Below are 24512 nucleotides of genomic sequence, written 5' to 3' on the forward strand. Positions count from 1 at the left end.
GTGCAGAAAGCTGTAAAATTAGTGCCTTAAAATGCTATCTCAAGGATGTACGACCAAATTAGATGTGATAAACCAATCAGCAGAGAGGTGCAGTGAAACACATAGCAGTAAGAACAGTCATCTGCATCCACAAAACACACAGGTCCAAGACTCCAACAGTATAAAGCACCCAAAGCTGTAAAAGAGGAGCAATTTTTACTTTTCTATTGCAGCCCCAGCATTCTGAAACATGGTTGCATTAAGTACATTGAAAGACCTGCCGAAAAAGAAACATCACCGTGGTGCCTGTATCTGCAGAAGATCTTGAATTCGTTGTGAGTAATATGGCACATGCCAGGGTTGTTAATCTGGAAGTGCTAACACTAAGTAAAGATTTATTTGCTCAAGGTGAGAATAGAAAAGATGTTAGATACAGAGTTATAATTAGCTGATCAATAGCTTTCAAATCACAAGGAGAGCCCGTGTTTTTGGAATGTTTCAAGCAGATCTGTTCCCATAAGTTACAGTAAATACATGCCAAACCCTTAAGTGTTTCTAAGATGTGTATTAATAATGAATTGAATAACTCAAATGCTGCTTATTATTTTATCTATTGGTTAATCTTTGGAGGGGTCTTTCTTTTGGGGAAAGCCTTTGTTTTTTACCAAATTCATTGCAGGAATTATACTGATGTGATCAGTCCAAAGTAATGGAAAGAGCCACAGTAACAAGGACTACAAACATACAAAAGGGTATAGGACATGTCTGAGTGTTAATATGTGTGAATCAAATATTATTCCTCTGTACATTAATACAAACCTTTTTGAACCAGTGTTGTTAGAGACACAGTTCAGCTGGCTGGATAAATTTGCTGCTTAGGAACTGAATACTACAGTTCTTTGCTGAACTCTGACAGTCACTTGGTGTTTCATTTCGAGAAATCTCTTGGTGCTGCTTTTTCTCTGCCTTTCCAGTTGCCTTTTCAGTACAGATATGCAGCTAAAACTCCAGTTAATCCCCTGCTTGTAATCAGTGGAGAGCGAGCAGGGCATGTCTCAAATGTGATTTCAGTAAAGCACCAGGCAAAAAACTGGCCAAAAAGCAGCCAAGAGAAAATGTTTGGTCCTCTGACTTAGGTAAAAGTGCTTGAATATGTCTCTGTGTATTTTCAGTGAATGGAGAAGAGCCTGTGTTTTGATGAGGCCCCTCAGCACTTTACTATTATAAATAATAAACAGAATATATTCTCCTCCTGTGTAGGTTAGCAAATAGAAATGTGCTTCTTTTACCAGCAAGGAAGCAGAAATTGAGATGTGGAGATTTGATGGAATACACATTCAAATGGGAATAAATAAAAGCACAAACAGGGCTTAATCTGAATGTTTAGATATGGAATTTATTCACGTAGCTGTTTGTGAGCTTGATTTTCTGTTTTCAGATCTAAATCCCACCCCAGACTCTAGCCTGTATCTCACTGTGCAACTGACAGGGCAACTTGTAGTTATCTTTTGTATATCCCAGCATATTCTAGTTTTCTGCCTCTCAGCAATACATTTTCAAACATATACTTTCCTGGCCTGGTTAGGTTTGCAAATGCACATTTTGGCATGATACCATTTGAAAGGAAAACTGAAAGGATTGGTATATAGTAATCCTTTTCACATTTTTTTTTGTAGCAGAAATACATGATACAAAGCATGTTTCTTGGAGGGAGGGGCATTTTTTACTTGTCCCCGTTCTCCAGTTTACCACGCACATGTTGGGTATTAAACAGTGTATCTTTTACTGTCTCCACTTACTTGTTATCAAAGATATATATTTGTTTATCAATTTCTGTAGTGTATCTGACGTGTAAGCATTTCATAAAATGAACCATCCATCCCTTATGTGAAAGTTCTCTAAAGAAACTGTCTTAACAGTTCTGTAACTCTATTGAGCAATCTGCTGACAGCCAGATTTCCACCAGTCAATTTGGAACAAACAGCTCTTTGAAGTGTACAGTTCCTTTCTCTTCTGCTGCCTTTTTCTTTTCCCTTCCTTTCTTTTTATTTAAGTGAAAATAATCTCACTTTCACAAGTGATTTTTTATTTTTTTTTTAATTTCATATTTGGGTCATTCAAAAATTATTCCCTTCCCCTACATTCATCTGACTTTATGCATTTTAGGTTATGACTTAATTCTACTTAAATCAGATTTCAAAAGCTCGCAAGCCAGAGGGACTAAATCCGACCTCTTTACTCCTGTACTATTTTGACTCAAAATAATCTTTGAGAGCAACATTTTCAAAGAGATGCATGTGAATGAAACTGATAACTTAGTGAGAATTTGTTATGTAAGTCCTTCACATATTTTTGAAAATCTAAGCCATTTGACTTGCGTTTCCATAAAAGAAGAAATGACTGTTTCTATCCAAATTACTTTTCTGGAGTTGGAACTAGATGATCTTGAAGGTTGCTTCCAATCCAAATCATTCTGTGATTCTTTGATCTTAGCGTTACACTGATCTATTTTGAATAATCTAATCTTCTTTATTTCATTTATTCCCTTTTGTTTTACTTGGATAAAAAAAGTATGCTGCAACAAGAAATTCACAAATTCTTCCTTTAAAATACGAGAATGTGATCAACTTTTCCCTTCAATGCCATGCACTGTTAGGAGAAATTAGAAATCTACAGTGAGAAAGGTAATCTTTGTGAACATAGTAAGGCAAAAATAGGTTGCTAAATGTCTATCCAAGGGTGAGAATTTAAATTGTTAATTTAAAGGAAATAGGATCACAGATACCTCCAGAGAGAAGGATATATACAAGAACTTGATTCTAAAGAAACTTAAAATAATGTTAATATAGCACAGTTTTATGTACTTTTTTTTTTTTTTTTTTTTTCATAATATAATTAAAGCTCAGGAAGTGTGATGTTCCTTAAATTTTGGTTTCATTATTTTTTTCGCTGTATGGGACCAATATAAGTATTTGAAATTGATGGATACCTAATCTACTTAGGAATGTTGAACGATAAATAAGGACCAAGTATTAATGAAGCTTGTCCCAATATCATTCAGCTGAAGTTGTGAAAAATTAGCAAATCTTATCATCAGCATTGAAGATAACAAGGAAATTGGACTGTAATTGTCTCTGGGGAGCTGAGAAGAAACTTCTATTGCTATTTGCTAGTTGTGTTCTTGGTTTTTTTCTGGGCAAGGATAAAAAATGTAGAGACCAGAAGATGGAAAAAAAACAGTGCCTAGAAATTTATCATCAGTTTCCTCTGTTATATCCATTTAATTTTCCCATTCAGAAGAAACAGAATTCTTGGAGTTCTTCAAAAACCAAGGAAATCCCCAGGTCTAAGAGCAATCCAGCAGATCAATGCCTGAGAAAAGAGAGAAGACATGGAAACAGCAGCTTAGTGTTTCCACACTGTTTTCTTAAATATCCCACTGCTATGGATGATGATTTTGGGGCATGTTGGGCTGCTAACAGCATTTTCTTCTTCACAGTGTGTAATTCTGAGAGTGCCGAGAGAAGTCACTGCCCCACGTACAGATTCCCCTTTGCCGTGGTTTTGAGAGGACAATGTTGCAAAACTGATGGTTCCTTCTCTACATCCCATTTCTTTCTGTACATCTACCTGGAGATACTGGCAGTTAACACAGAGGGTATATTAAGGCATCTGGCTACTGGAGAAAGGTTGTAATTGAACTAGTCTTTAAGAAGGCTATTCTGTATGCCATGATCATTATTGCTCTCTGTGGTTATGTTATTTATACTCTTTTTCTTATTTATTGCTTGAATGAACCTAATACATTAGAAATAATGTTTCAGAAGAAAGATACTATGCAACTGGTGGTATTCCACTGCAGAATAACCCCTGAAGGGATTTGTAATCCCCTGCTACTAACATCATGTAATAGTGAGCCAAAATGAATAATAATGCTATGAACACTGCTTCACATTCAGCCTTATTTGGTTTTAGTTTGCATTGCCCAGTAATTATTATTAAGTATTTATGCTGTAGATGACATCCAGGGGCTGGTCTAAATAGTCTTGAGCCCCTTGCAGCAGCAGCAGCATATATATACATATAGATATTTTATTCCCTCTCTTCAAACACATGCTATACAGTCTCTGTAAAATACTTGCTAGTAAGTATTCACTGTAGTTAAACACAAGGCTGTACATGCTGGACATCAATCTAAGACATACAATAGCAAGCAGCTTACTAATTACTATTAATGTTTACAGGATTTGGAATGTCTTAATTGATTTTGGCACTGAAAGTACAGTCTGCTAAATTTCTTGTCACCTCTGTTTTATCCTAGGCCTCACTGAGAAACTCATGCAATTAACTGTAATTGCTATAGTGTATTTATTCTAAAGTGTATAAAGCATTATTATTTTGTTATTTGGATATCAGAAGTGGGGAATTAATTGCTTAGAAAAATACAATTCAAAATAAGGCAATCTTTTAGTGAGGTGGTTTGGGCCTTTTCAGAGCAGAAAAATAGGAGGATTTTAACATAACTCATGTTGAAACCTATAGTTCTTCTGTATGGAAAACCTCACTGACTTCCGGGAGAGTAACTTAAAAGATACTACAGATAAATCTCCATTACCAGCTTGCGTGGCCCCAAGTGAGGAGTTGGACATGCTGTGCACTATGGTTATAGGACTGAGCATCCCCATGGTGCCATTACTAGCTGTAAAATTTGGGCTGGCTGCCAGACGATGGCACACATCAGTGTGAGCTTCAGGAGGAACCTGCACCCCCAAGGCTATAGCAGGAGCCTGGCTGCAGCCTTGGCCTCACAAGGAGGACCAGCTACTTGAAGTAGCTGGTCACCCCTCAGCTCTGTGTCTCATTCAAGCGAGTGCTGCCAGACTCCAGGTATACACAAGGCATGTCTGCACCAAAAAGAATCCTTCTCCCTTCTCACTTGAATACTAAATTGCTTATGTGGGCAATCCTATATTATTTAGGAAGACCAGGGCTAAGGATGCAGAAACGAGTTATTCATTCTATCTGTATAGAATCATAGAATCACAGAAACACACGGTTGGAAATGACCAGTAAGATCATCTAGTCCAACCATCTTCTCATTACCATTGCTACCACAAACTAAACCTGGATATCTCCTCATCCAGGTGCCTCTTGAACACTGCCAGGGACGGCGACTCCACCACCTCCCTTGGCAACCCATTCCAGTGCCTGACCACTCTCTGAGAGAAAAAGTTTTTCCTCATGTCTAACCTAAATTTCCTCTGGTACACCTTGTGGCCATTTCCTCAGGTCCTGTCTGTTACCTGGGACAAGAGGCCAAACCCCTCCTCATCACAACCTCCCTTCAGGAAGTAGAGTGCAATGAGGTCTCCCCTGAGCCTCCTCTTTTCCAGACTAAACAATCCCAGCTCCCTCATACACTCCTCATAAGACTTGTGCTCCAGACCCCTCACACCAGTTTCGTTGCCCTTCTCTGGACACGTTCCAGGGCTTCAATATCTTTCTTGCAGTGAAGGGCCCAAAACTGAACACAGTGCTCGAGATGTGACCTCACCAGTGCTGAGTACAGGGATGTGATTACATCCCTGCTCCTGCTGGCCACACCATTTCTAATGCAGGCCAGGATGCTGTTGACCCTCTTGGCTACCTGGGCACACTGTTGCCTCATGTTCAGCCAAGCATCAACCAACACCCCCAGGTCCCTTTCCTCTGCACAGTCATCCAGATACTCATCCCCAAGCCTTTGCGCTACATGGGGTTGTTGTGGCCAAAGTGCAGGACTCAACCCTTGGCCTTGTGGAACCTCATCCCATTCACCTCAGCCCAGTGATCCAGCTTATCTAGATCCCTCTGAAGGGCCTCTCTACCCTCAGGAAGATCAACACCATCTCCCAGCTTGGTGTGATCTGCAAACTTACTGAAGGTACACTCAATTCCCGCATCTAGGTCATCAATAAAGATATTAAACAAGATAGGCCCCAGTACTGACCCCTGGGGGATACTACTTCAAACGGGTCACCAGCAGGACCCATTAACTCCATTAACCACTACCTGTTGGGCATGGCCCTCTAGCCAGTTTCTTACCCAAAGAAGAGTATACCTGTCCAGGCCACAGGCAGCCAGTTTCCCTAGAAGAATACTGTGAGAGACCGTGTCAAAGGCTTTGCTGAAGTCTAGGTAGACTACATCAACAGCTTTCCCTCATCTACCAGTCTTGTCACCCAGTCGTAGAAGGAGATGAGGTTGGTCAAGCACAACTTGCCTTTCATGAATCCGTGCTGTCTGAGTCTGACCCCCTGGATGCCATGCACGTGCCGTGTGATCTCACCCAAGATGATTTGCTCCATGGCTTTTCCCGGTACCGAGGTCAGGCTGACAGGCCTGTAGTTCCCCAGATCCTCCTTACGGCCCTTCTCTTAGATGCGAGTCACATCAGCAAGCCTCCAGTCTTCTGGGACCTCTCCAGTTAACCAGGAGCGCTTATAGATGGCTGAGAGTGGCTCGGCAATCACCCCGCCAGCTCCCTCAGCACCCTAGGATGAAATCCGTCCGGTCCCATGGACTTGTGACAATCGAGATGGAGGAGGAGCTCTCTAACTGTCTCCACCTGAATCGCTGGGGTGTATTCTGCGTTGCATCCCTGACTTCCAGATCAGAGCATAAAATACCTGGAGGATAACTGGTCTGGCTATTAATGGCAGATGTAAAGAAGGCGTTTGAGGACCTCAGCCTTCTCCTTATCCTCAGTGGCCACATTCCCTGCTGCATCAAGTATAGGATGAAAATTCTCCTTTTACTGTTGATATATTTATAAAAGAATTTTTTATTCTCTTTTTCTGCAGTGGTCAATCTGAATTCAAGCTGGGCTTTTGCCTTCCTAACTTCCTCCCTGCATACCTTAGCAAATTCCTTGTAATTTCCCCAGGTAGCTTGTCCCTTCTTCCAGAGGACACAGACACTCTTTTTCTTCCGGAGTCTCAACAGTAGTTCCTGGTCATCTTTACCCTATGGCTTGCCTTATGGCGTTCAGAGAAAGACTGTTCTTGTGCCTTTAAGATTTCCATCTTGAGGAGTGTCCAGGCTTCCTGGACCCCTTTACCCTTAAGAAGCGACTCCCAAGGGAGCTGTGCTACAAGCGTCCTGAACAGGTAAAAGTCCACCCTCTGGAAGTTCAAGATAGTAGTTTTGCTCTTTTGACATCTCCAAGAATAGAGAATTCTACAATTCCACGGTTGCTCTGCCCAAAACAGTCCTCAACCTTCACATCTCCCACCAGTCCTTCTCTGTTAGTGAAGACCAGGTCTAGCAGGGCACCACCCTTGGTAGGCTCTCTTATCAGTTGCATAAGGAACTTATCTAGAAACCTCCTGGATTGCTTCGTCTGTGCCGTATTGTATTTCCAACATATATCAGGGAAGTTGAAGTTTCCCATGAGAACATTGCGTGATTTCCGCGAGCTGCTCATAAAATGCCTCGTCCAACTCTTCATCCTTCATCTATAACAGACTCCCATCAAGATGTCATCCCTACAGGTGTTTCCCTAATACTTACCCATAGACACTCAACTCTGTCATTCCGATAATATAAAGGGCCACACCACCCCCCCCCTCTTTCCTCGTCTATCCCTTCTGAAGAGCTCGTAGCCGTCCAATGAAGGGATGATTGTTTTCTCCATATGAAATTGATAGCAGTCCTTGAAAGATATGTATTACCTCTGCACATCCAAGGTCAAAAGATGAAATTCTGTGGTGTGCACTGAACTGCACACATGAATTCATCTACGAGCTTTGCCTGGCAATATTTTTTATTTTGATATCCCAAGCTCCAGAATTAACATGGTCTGTCTAGAAACCTCAATAAAAGGAAGACTTTTGCCGAGAAGCATTCAAGGACAGCAAACTTGAAGCCCTTCTTACGGACAGGAGCATGCAAAATTTTCCTTCCCAGGAATGGGGAGCTATACTGCCTCCTGATACTACTAGAGGTTTGCATGTTGGTCTGATTTTGAGGTTTAGACTGACTGCACTTGCTCCCTTCATTTCTTAGTAGGGTAGTTCAAAGAACAGCTCACCATATAAGCTTTTCTGTTGTATTTAGTTAAGCAGAGGGTACTATTTAGTTCCTCATATTTAAGGAACTAGCTGTTCTAACTTTTCTGGAGGAAATAATTTTAGGGGAAAAGATACAAATCTAGCTAAATTCACTTAATTAATGAAAATGCAAATCCATTAGATTCTCTTTGCTGTGAGCACCAGTTAAAAATCTCTGCAAGAGTTTGGATATGATGAATATTGCCACTAGAAGTACATAAAGTATTAGAAATATGTTCTATCATAATGCAGGAACTTATTTGTATGACTTTCACTTAGTGCAAGTGAGAAGACAAGCCTAAATACCATAGGTGGATTTCTGGCTTATCTTGGAGCTTGCATTTATTTTAGTTAATTATTTTGATATTTTCCATTCAATTATCAGATTAAAGTTGTTATGTAAAATGGACTTTTGATAAGAAAACATTACTTCAGATTTTGCTTTAGAAGAATGCATAGCAACATTGACATTTACAAAATTCTAAGTTAAAAGAGGCAATTAAATTCAGTAGCAGTTCCACGTACATATTATGTGCCCCGAGTAGTTGGGGTTTATTACACAGAGTATGAATCCACTATAAATCTTTACTATCAGAATAATATAAGAGTAAAGATGAATAGTGTTTAGATTTTCTGCCTGGATCTTCTAACATTACTGCATTTATTAAAACTTCTGTTTTTTTGTTTGTTTTGTTATTGTTTTGTTTGTTTGTTTTAACGTCATTATAGACATTGATACTAACTGCTTTGTGCTGTTTTTCAGGCTTCTTAGGATTACTAGTATCTTTTGCTTTTCAACTTAAGAATTTACAATAAGCAATCCTCCAGTCTGCAGTGTTCCAGAGTATCATGACACAGCTTCTCAGCTGTTAGTACCACTTCTGTTCTTCAAAACCTGTTCGTTTTGTCAGTCGCACTCTACATGCAGTGGCAATACGTCTACTGTCTAATAGAAGGCAGGTGCATTTGCAGAGATAACAGCTTCCCCAGAACTCAATTATTTAACTAATTTATAACTAGATTATTTGGAAAAGATGTATCACCTGCTTACTGGTCATAATCCCCCTTTTGCACTAAGCAACATCACTAAACTGTGCATCTCTTTCTACCTAGCTGCAGGCTGCTTTACAGAAGCAGCTGGAAAGGTCGATAGACTAAAAATCAGAAGATCCCAATTCCGTCTGTAACTTTTTAACTGATTCACCCAACTTCACCTTGAAAAACTGTGCTGCATATTGGTTTCTCTTGTCCATTTGTAAAAATGCATGCAGTGGCAATATGCCACATATTGAAATGTAAAAATTTCAATAACGTTTATATTTATGGAAGGATGAAAAAAGCTGCTTAGTGATAAACAGTTTAACCACTGATAATTTAACAGCTTTGTGCTACCAGCTACTTGGTAATGTGGATAGAAAAACATTACAAGCAATTCTTCAAAGAACCATTAGGGTTTTCAAACACATTTTTGGTCTGTTTACATTCCATTAACATTTGCCAGATTCAGATTTACTCCCAGTGGCTTCAACTGTGTATGTTTGGATGCTTGTAGAGAGTGCATGCAAAATTTTAATGTTTTCTAGCAAATTTCAAGAGCGTTCTTTGATTTTCTTAAACAATGACAACACTATTTAAAGGCAGACAGCTGACATTTTCTTTTTCACCTAAGATAATCTAAGATCTGAAGAAATTTTCCATTAAAATTGCCAATTTAATAATTTTAATTCATAAGGACATTTAATACAACTGTGTGAATTCCACAAGCAGAAAGAAATTCAATTACTTATTTCAATTTATTCTGTCTTTTCTAATAAGGGACATTTCATAAAATGTACACGTATGACTTGAGGGGAGCATTCAGAGTACATTCAGAGGACAGCCAAGAAGTTAATAAATTGCAAACTTATTCCAGTTCTTAGTCTCATTTATATTATATTATTCTCACTTTTTTTTTTTTTTAAGAAAACTAGAATATAGAAATTACTTCTTGAGTAAATGACATATACAATTCCAGCTTCTCTAGTTAATGTCAAAATCTCTCTTGTCAAAATCTCTCTTTTTCTTTTCTATTTTTGTTCCTAGGAGGATTAAAGATTTCTTTTTTGGGGGGGAAATATATGATTATCACGGTATAGTTTCTCTTTGACTGGGATGACTATCAAATTCATTTTATCTTTTCCTGACATTAGCATCTTTCAAGCTCCTACAATTACCTAATAAAGAAACTTAGGACCATTGCCTAGTTGTAGATTTTTCTTAGAAGAAGAATGCCTATGTAACATGTTTTGATACTATTTGATAGAAACAGGTGTATGAGAAGATCACCTCAATGTTTAATGAGTGAATTGTTTTCTTTTTTAGGCTAAGAATCTGTTGTTGAAAACAAGAATTAGCTTTAAAAAATCAAGAGCTCTTTTACTGGCATGCTGGTTATTAAAGATTATATCCAGTATATTTGGTTCTGAGTGCCAAAATAAAGATAGTTATAATTGTCCTCCAGAAAGCTTACTATGGCAAAGCTCTGAAGTGTCTGGGAATTCCAGGCAAAGGTCTGGAACAGGGGCATTTCAGTGAGATTTTTCTTGTTCTCTGCACACACTGTTTTCAAAGAGCAGTGTGTTCTGTTCTTACAGAGCTTAATCAAGCTTCAGGAATCTAAGAGAACTCAAGTAACCAGAATTGTGGGGCCAGTGGTGCCTTCAGAAGGATCAAACTAACAAAGAAAAAAGCAAAACATCTCTTCTTCAATTCATGCTAACTGCAAATTAACTAGTAATCACAGTAACTGCAAACGGTTTTTTCAGGGGGAAAGGATGCTGAGTTCAGGAGAGGCAGTGAACATGCATGCCCATGGAACAGCAACCAGATTAGATACATCTGAGCTCTTTCTCACAGGCAGTGTGGAGAGAACAATGGGACACTGTAACAGGAAGCTAAAGGATAACAGTTAAGAAGTAGGGACAGTAAAAAAATAAAAATGTTAAAATGCATCTCATCTGGGAAAGCATTAGTGCTTTCCTTCCCTATCATTGTGGAGTCAAGTTGGTGGCTAACATTTATGCAATCCTGATTCATTTACCAATGGAAATAAGAAGGAGCAGTAGAAGTGAAACACAGGTTCCATCTGGGAAGTAACAACTACCAGAACTTTATCTGAGCTGAAGTACTCCTCTTTTCATCTGATTTGTTATGTATTAACAATGTTACCTTAAAATACCATTCTGTGTTAAATGGTGATGGTCTCCCCATCTTCCATACAATTGAGCTGTAGTATGAGTCAGACAGCAACAACCCAACTGGTAAGCATCTAAAAAGCAGTTCCTTACTGTATCTCAGCAGCTGGTCCACATCTCACAGCTAAGGCATGTCCCACGCAGACTAACAGAATTAATCCAGACACAGCAGTGGTGAGTAAGGAGGTTTCTTGAGCTGAGACCTGGAGCAAATACAGAGTGCACGCATATTCACAGTCTGCACTATATTTTTGTATTATCATTAAAATGCTTGAAGTGGTCACTATCAATGAAATCCCTACAGGATTTATACTGTTTAAAGAGTCAGAAAACAGTCAGTTGAAGCAACAGTTTCTTCTTGAAGGAAATTGGATGAGCTGACCTAGTCTCAGGGAGTTTACCCATTCAAGTGTGGAAAGAAGCAAGAACACAGCTATAGCTGATACTCAGAATGGAATTTAACCTGTTTCCATTTTATTTTGCAGCTGTCTATTAGAAAGAATTTATTCTGGTTGTGTACGATAAACTTAGAACTACCAGGAAGATGTCTGTAAACATACAAAAAAATATTTTTTCCCTTACTAAAACAAATGGGTCTTGGTGTTATCCAAGTGTTGGCTTTAAAAATGTCTCTTCAGGGAAAAAAAATGCATACTAGAACATTATCACCAACAGAAACATCTGCAATGTTGCATATCATGGGCCAAAAACTCATGTGTGTAAATGTAGCTTTCAGAGAGTAAGAATTACGTGCCCACACAGCAACACAGAAGGAATGAATGTCTCAGATACAACGTCACTTATCTGTTAAGACACAAAATCTGAAAAACAGTAGCTTACATATTTCTCTCAAGATTCTTTTAAATTACATTTTTCTCTTAAGTATCTAGAGTTGTATTACTTTCCATATTTGTATGATATTTGAAATCAGTTGATGTTGCCAGCTAATTAACAGTAATGATGAATGCATTTTGCATCAAAGAATGAAGATTTTGACAAGAAAGGTGTTAGAAGACACCTTATCTTAATCACTTATTCTGGAATAATCCCAATCCTGGGAGTACACTAAGCTTGCATCTAGCTGCTAGTCAAACTCAGGCAATTCAAGGTGCACAGAGGATTTCTTTCTGTATGCCTGGGGTCACTGTAATGAATTCCCTTTTAAGATATTATGTGCTAATTTCTTAAATACTGAACATTTTTTTTTAGGTACATTAAAATAATACATTTTTTTTCACAGTGATTGATAGTGGTAAATAGATTTGAACAAGCAGTCATTGCAATAAGTGACTTTTTGTATGATATATAAGAGTTTCCAATACTTTTGCTAACCAGAGATTCTCTGGAGCTCAAAAGTGGATGCTTCCTTTCTTGCGCAAAAAGTCTCTGTGCAAAAGATTTCTTAAACATCTAAAATAAAATCACTTCCTGCTTTACTTAGATGTTAAATGTACTGTGATGTTTCTTGCAGCTTTTAAAACCTCTAGATACATGCAAAGCTAAAGTGTTCAGTTAAGTTACTACCAGCATTAAAACCCTGAAATACTACAATGTTTGTATCTTGACCCTTCATGTCAAAATGAATGAAAAACAAATTAAATTCTGACTGAACAGTCCTTTCTGAAGAAATGTGTTAATTAAGAAATGTCTCTCTTATTACGTACAGATGTGAGGGCAAAAATAAGCTTTTTTTTTCCTTAAAAGCTAGAGCATCTTAACCTTGGCAGCTGCCAGAATTTCTAGTCTTAATGAGTTAGTTATTGATGTGGCTCTTTGTCATTTATATATCATCATAATCTGTTTGTTGTTTTTTTTTTTCCAGAATAAACAGCTATGGGTATTGCTGACAGGAAAGTACAAGTGATTTGCCAAGTTGGAAGATAACAATACATAAGATGATATGTAGCTGTTATCTTTGTCTTTTGTCCCCCATCCGTTGCCCACTAAAGATTTGTTTTCTCTCCAAGTCTAACAAGTTCTCAGTAACATCTCACCTTTCACATCCATTGATTTATTCAGTGTCCCCCTTTAACCCTTTGATGTGGCCACATTTCTCCAGGTATAGTTCTGTACAATTTTACTTCAGAAATTTAAGAGCATTTAATACGTTCATTTTCAGCAGTCACTAGCAGCAATTTACATCACCTCTGTGAACTCAGTCTGACGCCTCAGATTCAAAGAGCAGCATGCCTGTGGTTACTTCACTGATAGGGTAGTAAATTAATGTTGAAATGCATTGTTTTGATTTTCCTGATTTTTTTTTATTTTTTTAGATATTGTAACATTGAAGAAGTATTTAGATCAGTGGTTGTAAAGCTTTGAATTTATCTCTGCAGTCAACTACAGTACAACCAGTATAAAAACTTCGGTATGTACTGACATCAGACCTTCAATACTCATTTCTATAACCCAGTGTGTAGTTTGGGTACACTCCTTTATTCATGCAACTACGTTGTCATGACAACTTTTATTATTTTGTTTTATTTGTATTTTTATTTCTTAAAAAATGGAAGTGTTCATTGTCACAAGAAGAACATAATGTATATAATTCCTAGATAGATACAGCCATAAAATGTCAGAAAGAAAAATGCAAGTCCTTGAAGACATGACTCCTCTCAATTCTAAGAATCTCTGGAATGCTAACTTGCAGCTCACTTGGCCAGCTCTTAGATCAGTAAAGACATTTTTGCAGACAACAGCAAACTGAGCGTTGCAGACGATACATTGGAAGGAAGGGAAGCCATGCATAGGCCCATGAAAACCTAATGAGGTTCAATAAAGCCAAGTGCAAGGTGTTGCACTTGGGCCGGGGCAAATTCCAGGTGTTTATACAAACTGGGAGAAGAAGCCCTTGAGAGCAGTCCTACTGGAGAAGGACTTGAGGGTCCTGGTGGACAAGAAGCTGGACATGAGCCGGCAGTGTGCGCTTGCATCCCAGAAGGCCAACTGTGCTCTGGGCTGAATTAAAAAAGGGGTGGCCAGCAGGGAGAGGGAGGTGATTGTCCTCCTCTACTCAGCTCTTGTGAGGCCCCATCTGGAGGGGCCTCCAGATTATATGCTTATACATGTTTATATGCTCCCTTCCAGTACTTGAAGGGAGCATATAAACAGGGGGAACAGCTGTTTACAAGGATGGATAGTGATAGGACAAGGGGGAATGGTTTTAAACTGAGACGGGAGGTTTAGGTTAGATATTAGGAGGAAGTTTTTAACACAGAGGGTGGTGACACACTGGAACAGGTTGCCCGAGAGGTTATGGATGCCCCATCCCTGTAGGCATTCAAGGCTGGGCTGGATGTAGCTCTGGGCAGCCTGGTCTGGTGGTTGGCAGCCCTGCACATAGCAGGGGGGTTGGAACTTGATGATCATTGTGGTCCTTTTCAACCCAGGCCATTCTATGATTCTATGATTCTATGATTGTGATATGTCAGCTAAATTGCCAAGGAATTTTGCATTAATGCAGTCCAGATCTTTTTTGAGGAAATAGATGTGCAGGCAAGCAAGAAGAAATTTTACAGAACAAATTTAACGTAGGAGGAAGAAAGTTAAATATTATCATAGAAACTGATCAGTTTTATTCATCATTTATTCAATACTTTTGAGTGTTGTGCTCACATGTTATTTTGATTGCTCTTAATAAATCATCTCAATATGAAGTCACTTACCTGAATTACAGACAAAATATTCTGCTTACATAAGAGCATTTCTTAATAATCAAAGCTAAAATGTTTATGTCACAGAATCACAGAATCATAGAATCACCAAGGTTGGAAAAGACCTCCAAGATCATCCAGTCCAACCGTCCACCTATTACCAATATTTCCCACTAAACCACGTCCCTCAGTAGAACATCTAAATGTTTCTTGAACACCTCCAGGGACGGTGATACCACCATATCTCTGTGCAGCCCATTCCAGTGCCTGACCACTCTTTCGGAGAAGAAGTATTCCCAAACATCCAAACGAGTCTCCCCTGGCACAACTTGAGGCCATTCCCTCTAGTCCTATTGCAAGTCACATGGGAAGACGCTGACTCCCACCTCACCAGAACCTCCTTCCAGGAATTTGTAGAGAGCTATAAGGTCTCCCCAGAGCCTCCTCTGCTCCAGAATAAATAATCCCAGTTCCCTCAGCTGCTCCTCATAAGACTTGTGCTCCAGACCTCTCACCACCTTAGTTGCCCTTCTGTGAACATGCTCTAGGGCCTCCGTGTCTTTCTTATAGTGAGGGGCCCAAAACTGGACACAGTACTCAAGGTGCAGCCTCGCCAATGCTGAGTACAGAGGGATAATCACTTCCCTGCTCCTGCTGCCAGCACTGTTTCTGATGCAAGCCAGGATGCCATTGGCCTTCTTGGCCACCTGGGCACATTGCTGGCTCATGTTCAGCTGAGCACTGATTGATAGCCCCAGGTCCATTTCCTCTACACGGTCTTCCAGCCATTCTGTTCCAAGCCTGTAGCATTGCCTGGGGTTGTTGTGGCCAAAGTGCAGGTCTCAGCACTTGTTCTTGTTGATTTTCACCCCACTGGCCTCAGCCCAGCTATCCAGCCTATCCAGCTTGCTTTGTAGGGCCTTGCTACTCCCAGGCAGATCAACACTTTGCAGCCAACTTGGTGTCATCTGCAAACTTACTGAGGGTGCACTCAATGCCCTCATCCAGGTCATCAATAAAGATATTCAATAAGACATGCCCTAATAACGACCCCTGGGGAACACCACTTGTGACTGGTAACCAGCTGGATTTAACTCCATTCATCACCACTCTCTGGGCCCAACCATCCAATCAGTTCTTTACACAGTACCTATCCAAGCCACAGGCTGCCAGCCTCTCCTGGAGAATACAGTAGGAGACAGTGTCAAAGGCTTTGCTGAAGTCTACATAGACTACATCAACTGCCTTTCCCTCATCTGTCAGATGGATCCCTTGATCATAGGAGATCGGGTTGGTCAAGCAGGACATGCCTTTCATGAACCCATTCTGGCTAAGCCCGATCCCCTGGTTGTCCCACAAATGCTGTTACTACGAAACAAATATATTTATATATGTATATATATGTTTACATTTTGAATCCCTTTTTCCCTACTTATGAGTGTCTGTGAAGAATTTACGTGTAAAAGCAACTCCAGAATACAGGAAAAAACCTCTTTGCTTGACACTGCACTGACCTCAGCTATCTGAACTGGACTTGGCCTGCTACTGCAAATTGCTAGCCAGGAGGGTAATAGCTGAAAATTAGTGGCCAGTGAAAGGTAATAGTTTTGAGCCCTTCAGTCCCACTCTCTTTCATAGCACTAAGATGGGTATGTGATCATCCTTCTTCCACTGACAGAAATAAAACATCCACACCAAAAAAACATGGTTTCTACCTAAAGAGTCAGAAGTAAAACCAAGATGATGAGGATTTATCACTTCTTATTCTGCATATTGGCAAGTCACCTAAACTTTATTAGCCATCTTCTCTGGAAGTCATGAGGTGAGGGTTCTCACTGTTACTCTGTTAAATGAGGAATCATATTATTAAAACTTTTCAAACTCTCTGAATGAAATGTAGTTTATGCTGCTATTGTTTTTTTTTTACTCATGATGTCAGTTCTCTAGATGGCTGTGTTTGCTGCTAACATAATTCTCAAGGTAGGGAACTGTTGATCTGACTTTCAAATTTTTCCTCACCTTCACACATACTTAGCATTCAGCAGTCTCTTGTTCAGTTCTCACCTTGTAATCTTTTGTCTCCTTCTGATAGCTCCCAGTTTTTCATTTCCTTCAATGCTGGATCATTTACACCAATTAGTTCTTTGAAAAAGCAACCTTTTTGCAGACATCTAGTGTATTTCCTCCAGGGAATCTAAGACAAATTACTTTATTCTGAAGTTCCTGATTTGCAGAATCAAACTCTCTAACCCACGTAAGGTTATAAGAGCAGATACATTTATTTCAGCACTGCGCCACGCGCTGGGAGCAAGGAGAATCACTCCTCCTAGCTTGCACACCAGAGAGTGGAATCTCGATACATTTATAAGCCAAGCCATACATATTCAGCAGTATTACCCAAGACCTATTGACATATTCATTACTTCTCTGGGAATTCATTTACATACTGTCCCCCTCCCTAGGGCATGCACATTAGCTTCCAGTGGATGAAGGCTCAACGTCTTCCTCCCCATTCGGTGGTCATTCCGGGATGAAGTCAGACCATGTCTCGCCATGTCCCAGTTCTGAGCTCTTTTTCCGCCCTGCATGCCTCAGCAATTTCTTATCCTGCTTATCTTCCCTTTCTATTGCTTTCTTAGGGGCCCTTTCTACTGACTTGAGAAGGCTCCCTTTTTTAGAATATGCTTGGGCCAGCAAAAGGTTAAACTAAGCAATAAATTCCCCTTGAGTAAGCAAAAGGTTAAACTAAACAATAGATTCCTCTAAGCACTAAATTCCTCTAAGCAATAAATTCCCCTTGAGTTAGCAAAAGGTTAAACTAAGCGATGCTATTTGCGACTTCCTTTTGAGTTAGCAAAACCAAGCGATGTTATGGACCCCTTACATCTTGTATTCTTCAGCATACTATCTCAGTCCTCCTTCACTACTGCATCCCAGTTCCTCTGCCTTTTAATCATATGGAGAAGTTGTCTCTGCCTCCACTGCCAGGCTTGTTTACTGGTAAATATTCCAAAAATATCAGGAACTATTGTTCTACTTTCTCCCACATTGCCTTTTATGCATGGGAGGAATTTCTTTAATTAATTTTAGCTCTGAAACCCTTTGCTGTAACTGTAGGTAGATGCTATGCTATCCCCACTGCCAATGAACTTTGTCTTTATACTGGGAGAAAGACAGAAAAGACAATTCTGGCTAAAAATATTTAAAATTGGTTTTCAGTGTGCAAAATAAACTGGACAACTCCTGCATGAAGCTAATTGGAGCGTCACTCTCCACTCAGAAATTTAATCTGTCTGGCTAGTGAGAATGACTCGCATCAGGGGCTGAGTCTACTGACTTTTTCACTTAAAAAAATATTCTTTGTTCCAATTAACTGAGGCTGTTTTGTCTGAGTAGCCATACTTAAATAATTGTCCTGCTAAGAGCAACCTTTCAACCTCATGCCACCCTTTTAAAATCTAGGCTAGCTCTTACCTATAGAGATGCAGGCTGATATTCTAAATATATAAAGCAGTACGAAAAATGGCTTTGATAAGGTTGTTTATAATTTGAGGCTGTAAAACAGAATTCATACTGTGGTTAAAGTGTGATCTATTCTGTAATCCACAGAGAAACTAATTTCAAAAACACTGTAGCCATAAAAGCAGCTGCTCCACTGAGTCATTTTCCTAACATGCAACTAAAAACAAAACAAAACAGAAAAGTCTCTCCTAGTTGTAAATTAAGTCTGTTCATGTGATTATGGAGTAGGATAATGCTAGGAACGTGGAGAAAAACAACTCGAGAGTCATCTCTGCACTCCTTTTATACCAGAAGTTTGGAAGCGGAGTAAAGAGCCTTCAAAGTTAAAAATCTCAGTTTTGAAGAGATATTAGTATCTAAACTAAATGATGAACAGCAGGACATGTATTCATAATCAATAATCATTTGCAAATATAAGAATGAGTCTAGGATTAGGAGGAAAATAACTAATAATAACACAAGATACTTTAGTTGAATACCTAAAAAAATCCATGTATGCATGTGCACATGTTTTTGATTGTGAAAGTGTCTAACAGTCTCTAGAAGAGAAGGTAGTAAGAATTGGTAAACAATATGGAGGAAACTGCACCACTCAAAAGGAAAATAAAAGGAAAAAAATGTATTGCAGGTATTACTTCTTCACCAGTAGAAAGCTGAGTGATGAAGTAGACAGCCTTTTTTTATATTTAGAAAGGCCCTTCAATACACTTAGCGTTTGAAAGGAAAATATAAACTCAGTTCTATCAAAATGAGTTTTACACTGAAGTTCAAAACAAGTTTGTTCTTTTCTTAGTGGAAAAAAAAAATTAAAGAATAGAAAATGTAATATGTTCCTATTTTGTGATTGCTGCACCAATCAGAATTTAATTTTTGAAGACCTGCAATCTAGAGATATTTACTTCTCTGTCTTATTCTATGTCTTAGAGATACAGACTTCCTAACAAAAAGCACTAAACATGACATACATGTGTTCTTGTTTGCAGATATCTCAATAAGCTTGCTTTCCTTAGTTGTCACAGCCTGTGGTCTTGCTCTGTTTGGTGTGTCCCTGTTCGTGTCCTGGAAGCTTTGCTGGATTCCTTGGCGAGAGCGTGGCCTGCCATTTGGGAACAAAGAGAAACAAGAGTCCCTGAACTACACAGATACAGAGACCAATGACCATGATTACAGCGAGGATTATCTTGGTCAGCCAACAACCTACCCAGAGTCCTCCATGAAGATCAGCCACACATCTCCTGATATTCCATTAGATGCTCAGGTGGGGACAAAGGAAAACTGTGCACACAATGCACGAATGCATCGTCAGATCACTGAACCAACCTCTTCTACTCGGTCAGTAACTTCAATTTATCTCTAGTATTAATGAATATGGATATAGCCAAAGAATTACAGCTTGATTATCTGGTATGCTGGTCTACTACGAATTCATAATTACTTGTCATGTTCTTTTTTTAAAAAAATATGTAAAATTATCAAGGTGCACAAGATTAAAAGCACAGGATCACAATGATATTCCACTACTGTGTCAACTACTGCCTCATTTGTGCCTCTCTGTCAGCAGCCAGAGAAGTGGGTGCCTTAAAGCACCATAACAGCCTATGTTTAGCTTGTAAAGCATATCCATTTGCACTTAGCAGTGCTGAGCACTCAGTAACGTCTCCTCAAAAATTTTTAAAACAGCTAACGAAGAAACGTAGGGCAAGCTAATGAAACACTTGCAAGAGTTAGAGAAAGGATTTAAAGTCATAGATTTTAGCCACAATTGTAACTGTGGGGGTGAAAGTGACTGAACAAGAGTCAATGAAGACTCCAGAGGAACAGGAGAATTAACCCAGGAGGGAACAGGAAACAAGCAGGGTGTGACTGTTTGTGCACAGATGATAAAAGGATTAAGCTTCACATAGTAAGAGAAAGGATCAATGTGTAGAGAGCCAGTCAATAAATTTCTAAGTCTAGCTGGAGAAGGTACAGCTGTCGTCCAAGAGTTTCCTAGTAGCTTCTTTTCTGGTCATCTGGGTAAAAGGACAGCAGCTCTCAGCCAGTTCAGGAATTGCCAGTAGTGCAAAACATATGTTGCAGAATTGGAGAAGATCCCAACACAGCATTAATGCTGTGAACCAAAACCTCCAAGTGCTTTTTCTCTTTAGATTAGTTTAAGAATGGGCTCATTTTGATGTAGGAATCTCTGAGGAGGTCAAAGCTGTAATTACAGATGCTCAGTTTACACTCTACCGCATGCAAGGCTGAATTCTGACTCAAAACTGATACCCCAGAACTACAGGGCTGGTGCTGCTCTGTTTACAAAGTGCTAGGAAATAAGCACGATATGAGATTCATTAATAACAGAAGATTCATATCCAACATCTAAAACCAAGAACTCTCATATGTGTCTTTGGTATCGTGAAATCATTGAGTCAAATATAGGAACTCTTCTACATCAGGCTAGCAATTCTGACATTTGGTCAAATGACAAATGCGCAGTATCACCACAGTATAGTCATCTCACAAGAAACAGCCGCAATCCCAATCTGTAACAGAACGCTCCTCAGCATCTTCAGTGCACAAGCCACGTCTTCACTTCTGTGAATTTCTGCAGTTTGTTCTTCTGCCAGCTGTTCCTAGTCTGTCTCTATGCCCACAAGGAAATGACTTGCCCAGGTCTCCTCACTATTCTGTTTGTTGATAGTAGGCATCGCTCATTACATTCTCATTCATTACCTCATATGTTTGCCCAGGTCTTCTTCAAAAGACTCTTCCAGAAAACAGAAGGGGCCCATCTTCATTGTATCACACCCTTGGTTTGTTCATCTTTGTCTCTGCTCCTTCCTCTCCTTCCTTGCATAACTCTCCTGTGTGGCCACAGAGACTAGGCACCTACCTCTGCTACAATTCCTTGTTAAGACTTCAGCAAGGAAGCATTCCCTCCTTTGTACTCCTCCAAAGATATTCTGCACCTCCCACTGCTCTGAGGAACTTACAGTTGAACAGCATACATTTTCTTCTGTGACTTGATAATATTTTTTCATGTCAATTACATATGCATACCTATAAAATTATGTATTTATTATACAACAGAAAAAATATGAGGGTAGTTTATAAGGGGATTTGCACATGCATAAACACACATTTAGAAGGAATAAAAGAACAGCAGTAGCTAAGTAACTATTGTTGATTACATTCAATATAAATAGTTTTAACTTAAACCTATGTCAGCATTTTCCACTTTATCCTTTTATATTCAACCACAATTCATGGTACTCCAATATACTGAACAATTGCTGCATATGAATAGGACAATAAAGTAGAATCCAACTCATAAGATTAGGATTTTACCTAATCCAGCTTTCACATCCCTGAAAGTGATTCACCCCTGCAGTGGTTGCAGATTGATTTCTGTTATCTCATGAAGTGGAAATTTCAATCACAATAAAAGAGTGAATCCAGGTAATAAATCTCACTGGACTGAAGATAAAACAACTTTCTCTCCTTGGAGTAATGAAATTAAAGGAGCTTTGCACCCTAAGTACTTCAGAGCTCATTACATCAGTCATGAGTGAGTGAAAAACAAAAAGAAACAACTAATGGGAGGATCAGCAAATAATTTCAGGCCAGAACAGTTCACTTAACAATGAGGTAGTAGTGGAGATCAATAAGTCACTGAAATGGAGAGCTGTGAAGAAGTATCTTCTTTGTTCATCTTTATCTTAACACTAGAAATCACCAAGCTCAGTGGGTATGTCAGTTGTAATAGGATCTGGCCTGTAATGACCTATTTTCATAGGCATTAATCCAGAGGATTCTGCAGAAAATGGTAACTGATAGCAGTTACTGCCAATAGACTGTAATACAGTAGATTTGCAATGGCAATGAATTTGAGTTTGTTACATTCTTCAGCCAAATTTGGAGAGTTTATGCCACTAGATTGAGAGAATTAATTATCATGTTTTATAACATTATGCAAGTAAAAATCTGACACTGCCGATGTACATTAAGAAAACATGTTAAATGAAAAGAGGATCTTTGCTGTGTGCACAGATTCTTATGATCGTCAACCCAACCTATTTCTTTTGTTTTCACTTAAGGCATAACTCAATCCGAAGACAGCTCAACCTCTCCAATCCCGACTTCAACATTCAGCAGGTTCAGAAACAGGAGCAACTGACTGGAATTGGCCGCATTAAGCCAGAGCTTTATAAACAGAGATCTGTGGACACAGATGATGGCCGGAGGAGTAATAGCAAGGCATGTGGAAAACTGAACTTCATTCTGAAATATGACTGTGATTTAGAGCAGCTGATAGTGAAGATACACAAGGCCATCAACCTGCCAGCAAAAGACTTCTCTGGAACTTCAGATCCGTATGTGAAGATATATCTACTTCCCGATAGGAAAACAAAACACCAGACTAAAGTGCACAGAAAGACCCTCAATCCAGTTTTTGATGAAGTTTTTTTATTTACTGTTCCATACAATGATCTGAATGCACGGAAGCTCCATTTCTCTGTCTATGACTTTGACAGATTTTCCAGGCATGACTTGATTGGCCAAGTGGTAGTGGATAATTTTTTAGAATTGGCAGATTTTCCCAGGGAATGTAATATTTGGAAGGATATTGAATATGTCACCAATGTAAGTACAGTCTTTTTTTTTTAATTCTTGGTTTCTTATTTTATTTCCTTGACTTGATTATAACTACAATTCACTTATAAATTTATGAATGAATATATTCTATTCTCTATTTTTCTTGATATTTGACCTTAATCCACAGAAGCTGACAGTACAATTTCAGTCTTAATTTCTCATTCTTTGGCTATATTAAAGAATGTCTTATGTTTTTCTTCTAATAGAGTAGAAAAGTCATAGAATAATAGAATGCCTTCCTCTAAGTCTCACTTAATCTAAAAACTAAGGAAACACCACTTTTTCTTACTTTGCTTGTTTTTCTTTGTTTTCCATTATTTCCCACAAATTACATAATACGTATCAGAACTACAGATTTAGGATTTCTCGTGTAGCATTCTTTAGTGCTTTAAAGGGTGCGTTCATGTAAAGTGAGATAACAGCTCATCTATAATCCAGGCAAGCTGAGTTCAGACAACACTGTCCAAAACAAAGTGAGATAGAATCCAAAATCTGAGAGATAGAAAAAATGTAAATTATAACCATACCTCAGTACACATTCCATAAAAGAAAAAAAATGTAATTGATTGGATTAATTCCTTGATTGGCACAGATGACTTATATAAGGAAATGGAAAACTTGTGAAATATGTCTATATTATGTCTTGAAGTTCAATGAAGGAATCCCACTTGGGAATAGATACAAGACCACAAATATTACTCCTGGAAAAAAAAAAATTCTTCTCAGTGCATGAGCCAGCCTCTTAGTAATGCAAATAGAAATTAATAAGGCACACCCTAAGGAGAGCAGACCTTCAGCGAGAATGATGCTCTACAGAAATCCACAAAGGCACAAAGGGAAAGCTGCTGATGCCAAGGGTCAGTAAATATTTCATTTGAAACATCAAACCCTACTCAAATGGAAAGCATGATTTAGAGCCAAACAAACCCAACATTATTAAGTAATTATTAGTAAGATCAAGGTGTACATTTCTTAGACTTCACTTCAGGAAAGCACTTAAGCCTATGCACACCTGACGGTAAGAAACTGTTTAAAAGTTCAGTATGTCCTGACAGAATTACATTCCTGAACGGAGACTCTCACCTCATGTCTCTGTGGTCTGCTGGCATGCCACATTACAGGTTGAGTAGATTAAATTACTTTGTTGTTGTTCTTTGCAATGTCTTTTTGAAATTAGATATTGCTCTTTTAAGTGTATTTACAGTTTTCTTACTTAGCATTGCATACCCTTATATGGGGTGTGCTGTGCACCCACCACATAAACCTCTTTACTCTAGGAGGGAACATCAGCAGCAGCATTAGCAGCTCGCACTCCTGAGGATAACAGGCAGGGGCATGGACATTGGTGTCAGATAAGGCTGAGCCTGACTTTGCTATTAAAGCTTACTGCTTTA

At 39.0% G+C, this 24512-nt stretch overlaps 1 protein-coding gene across 3 annotated transcripts in view; it reads left to right on the plus strand.

Moving 5' to 3' along the window:
* Nucleotides 1–24512, plus strand: part of SYT9 (synaptotagmin 9) — a 78975-nt gene that overhangs the window by 13215 nt on the left and 41248 nt on the right. For all 3 annotated transcript variants that reach the window (XM_085224046.1, XM_085224047.1, XM_085224048.1), the window contains exons 2-3: nt 19461–19809; nt 22560–23106. In XM_085224046.1, the coding sequence (XP_085080172.1) occupies nt 19461–19809; nt 22560–23106 (896 nt within the window). The remainder of the gene's footprint in view (nt 1–19460; nt 19810–22559; nt 23107–24512) is intronic.

This window comes from Meleagris gallopavo, chromosome 5 (genome assembly GCF_905368555.1).
Source record: "Meleagris gallopavo chromosome 5, MGAL_WU_HG_1.1, whole genome shotgun sequence".
Taxonomy (NCBI): Eukaryota; Metazoa; Chordata; class Aves; order Galliformes; family Phasianidae; genus Meleagris; species Meleagris gallopavo.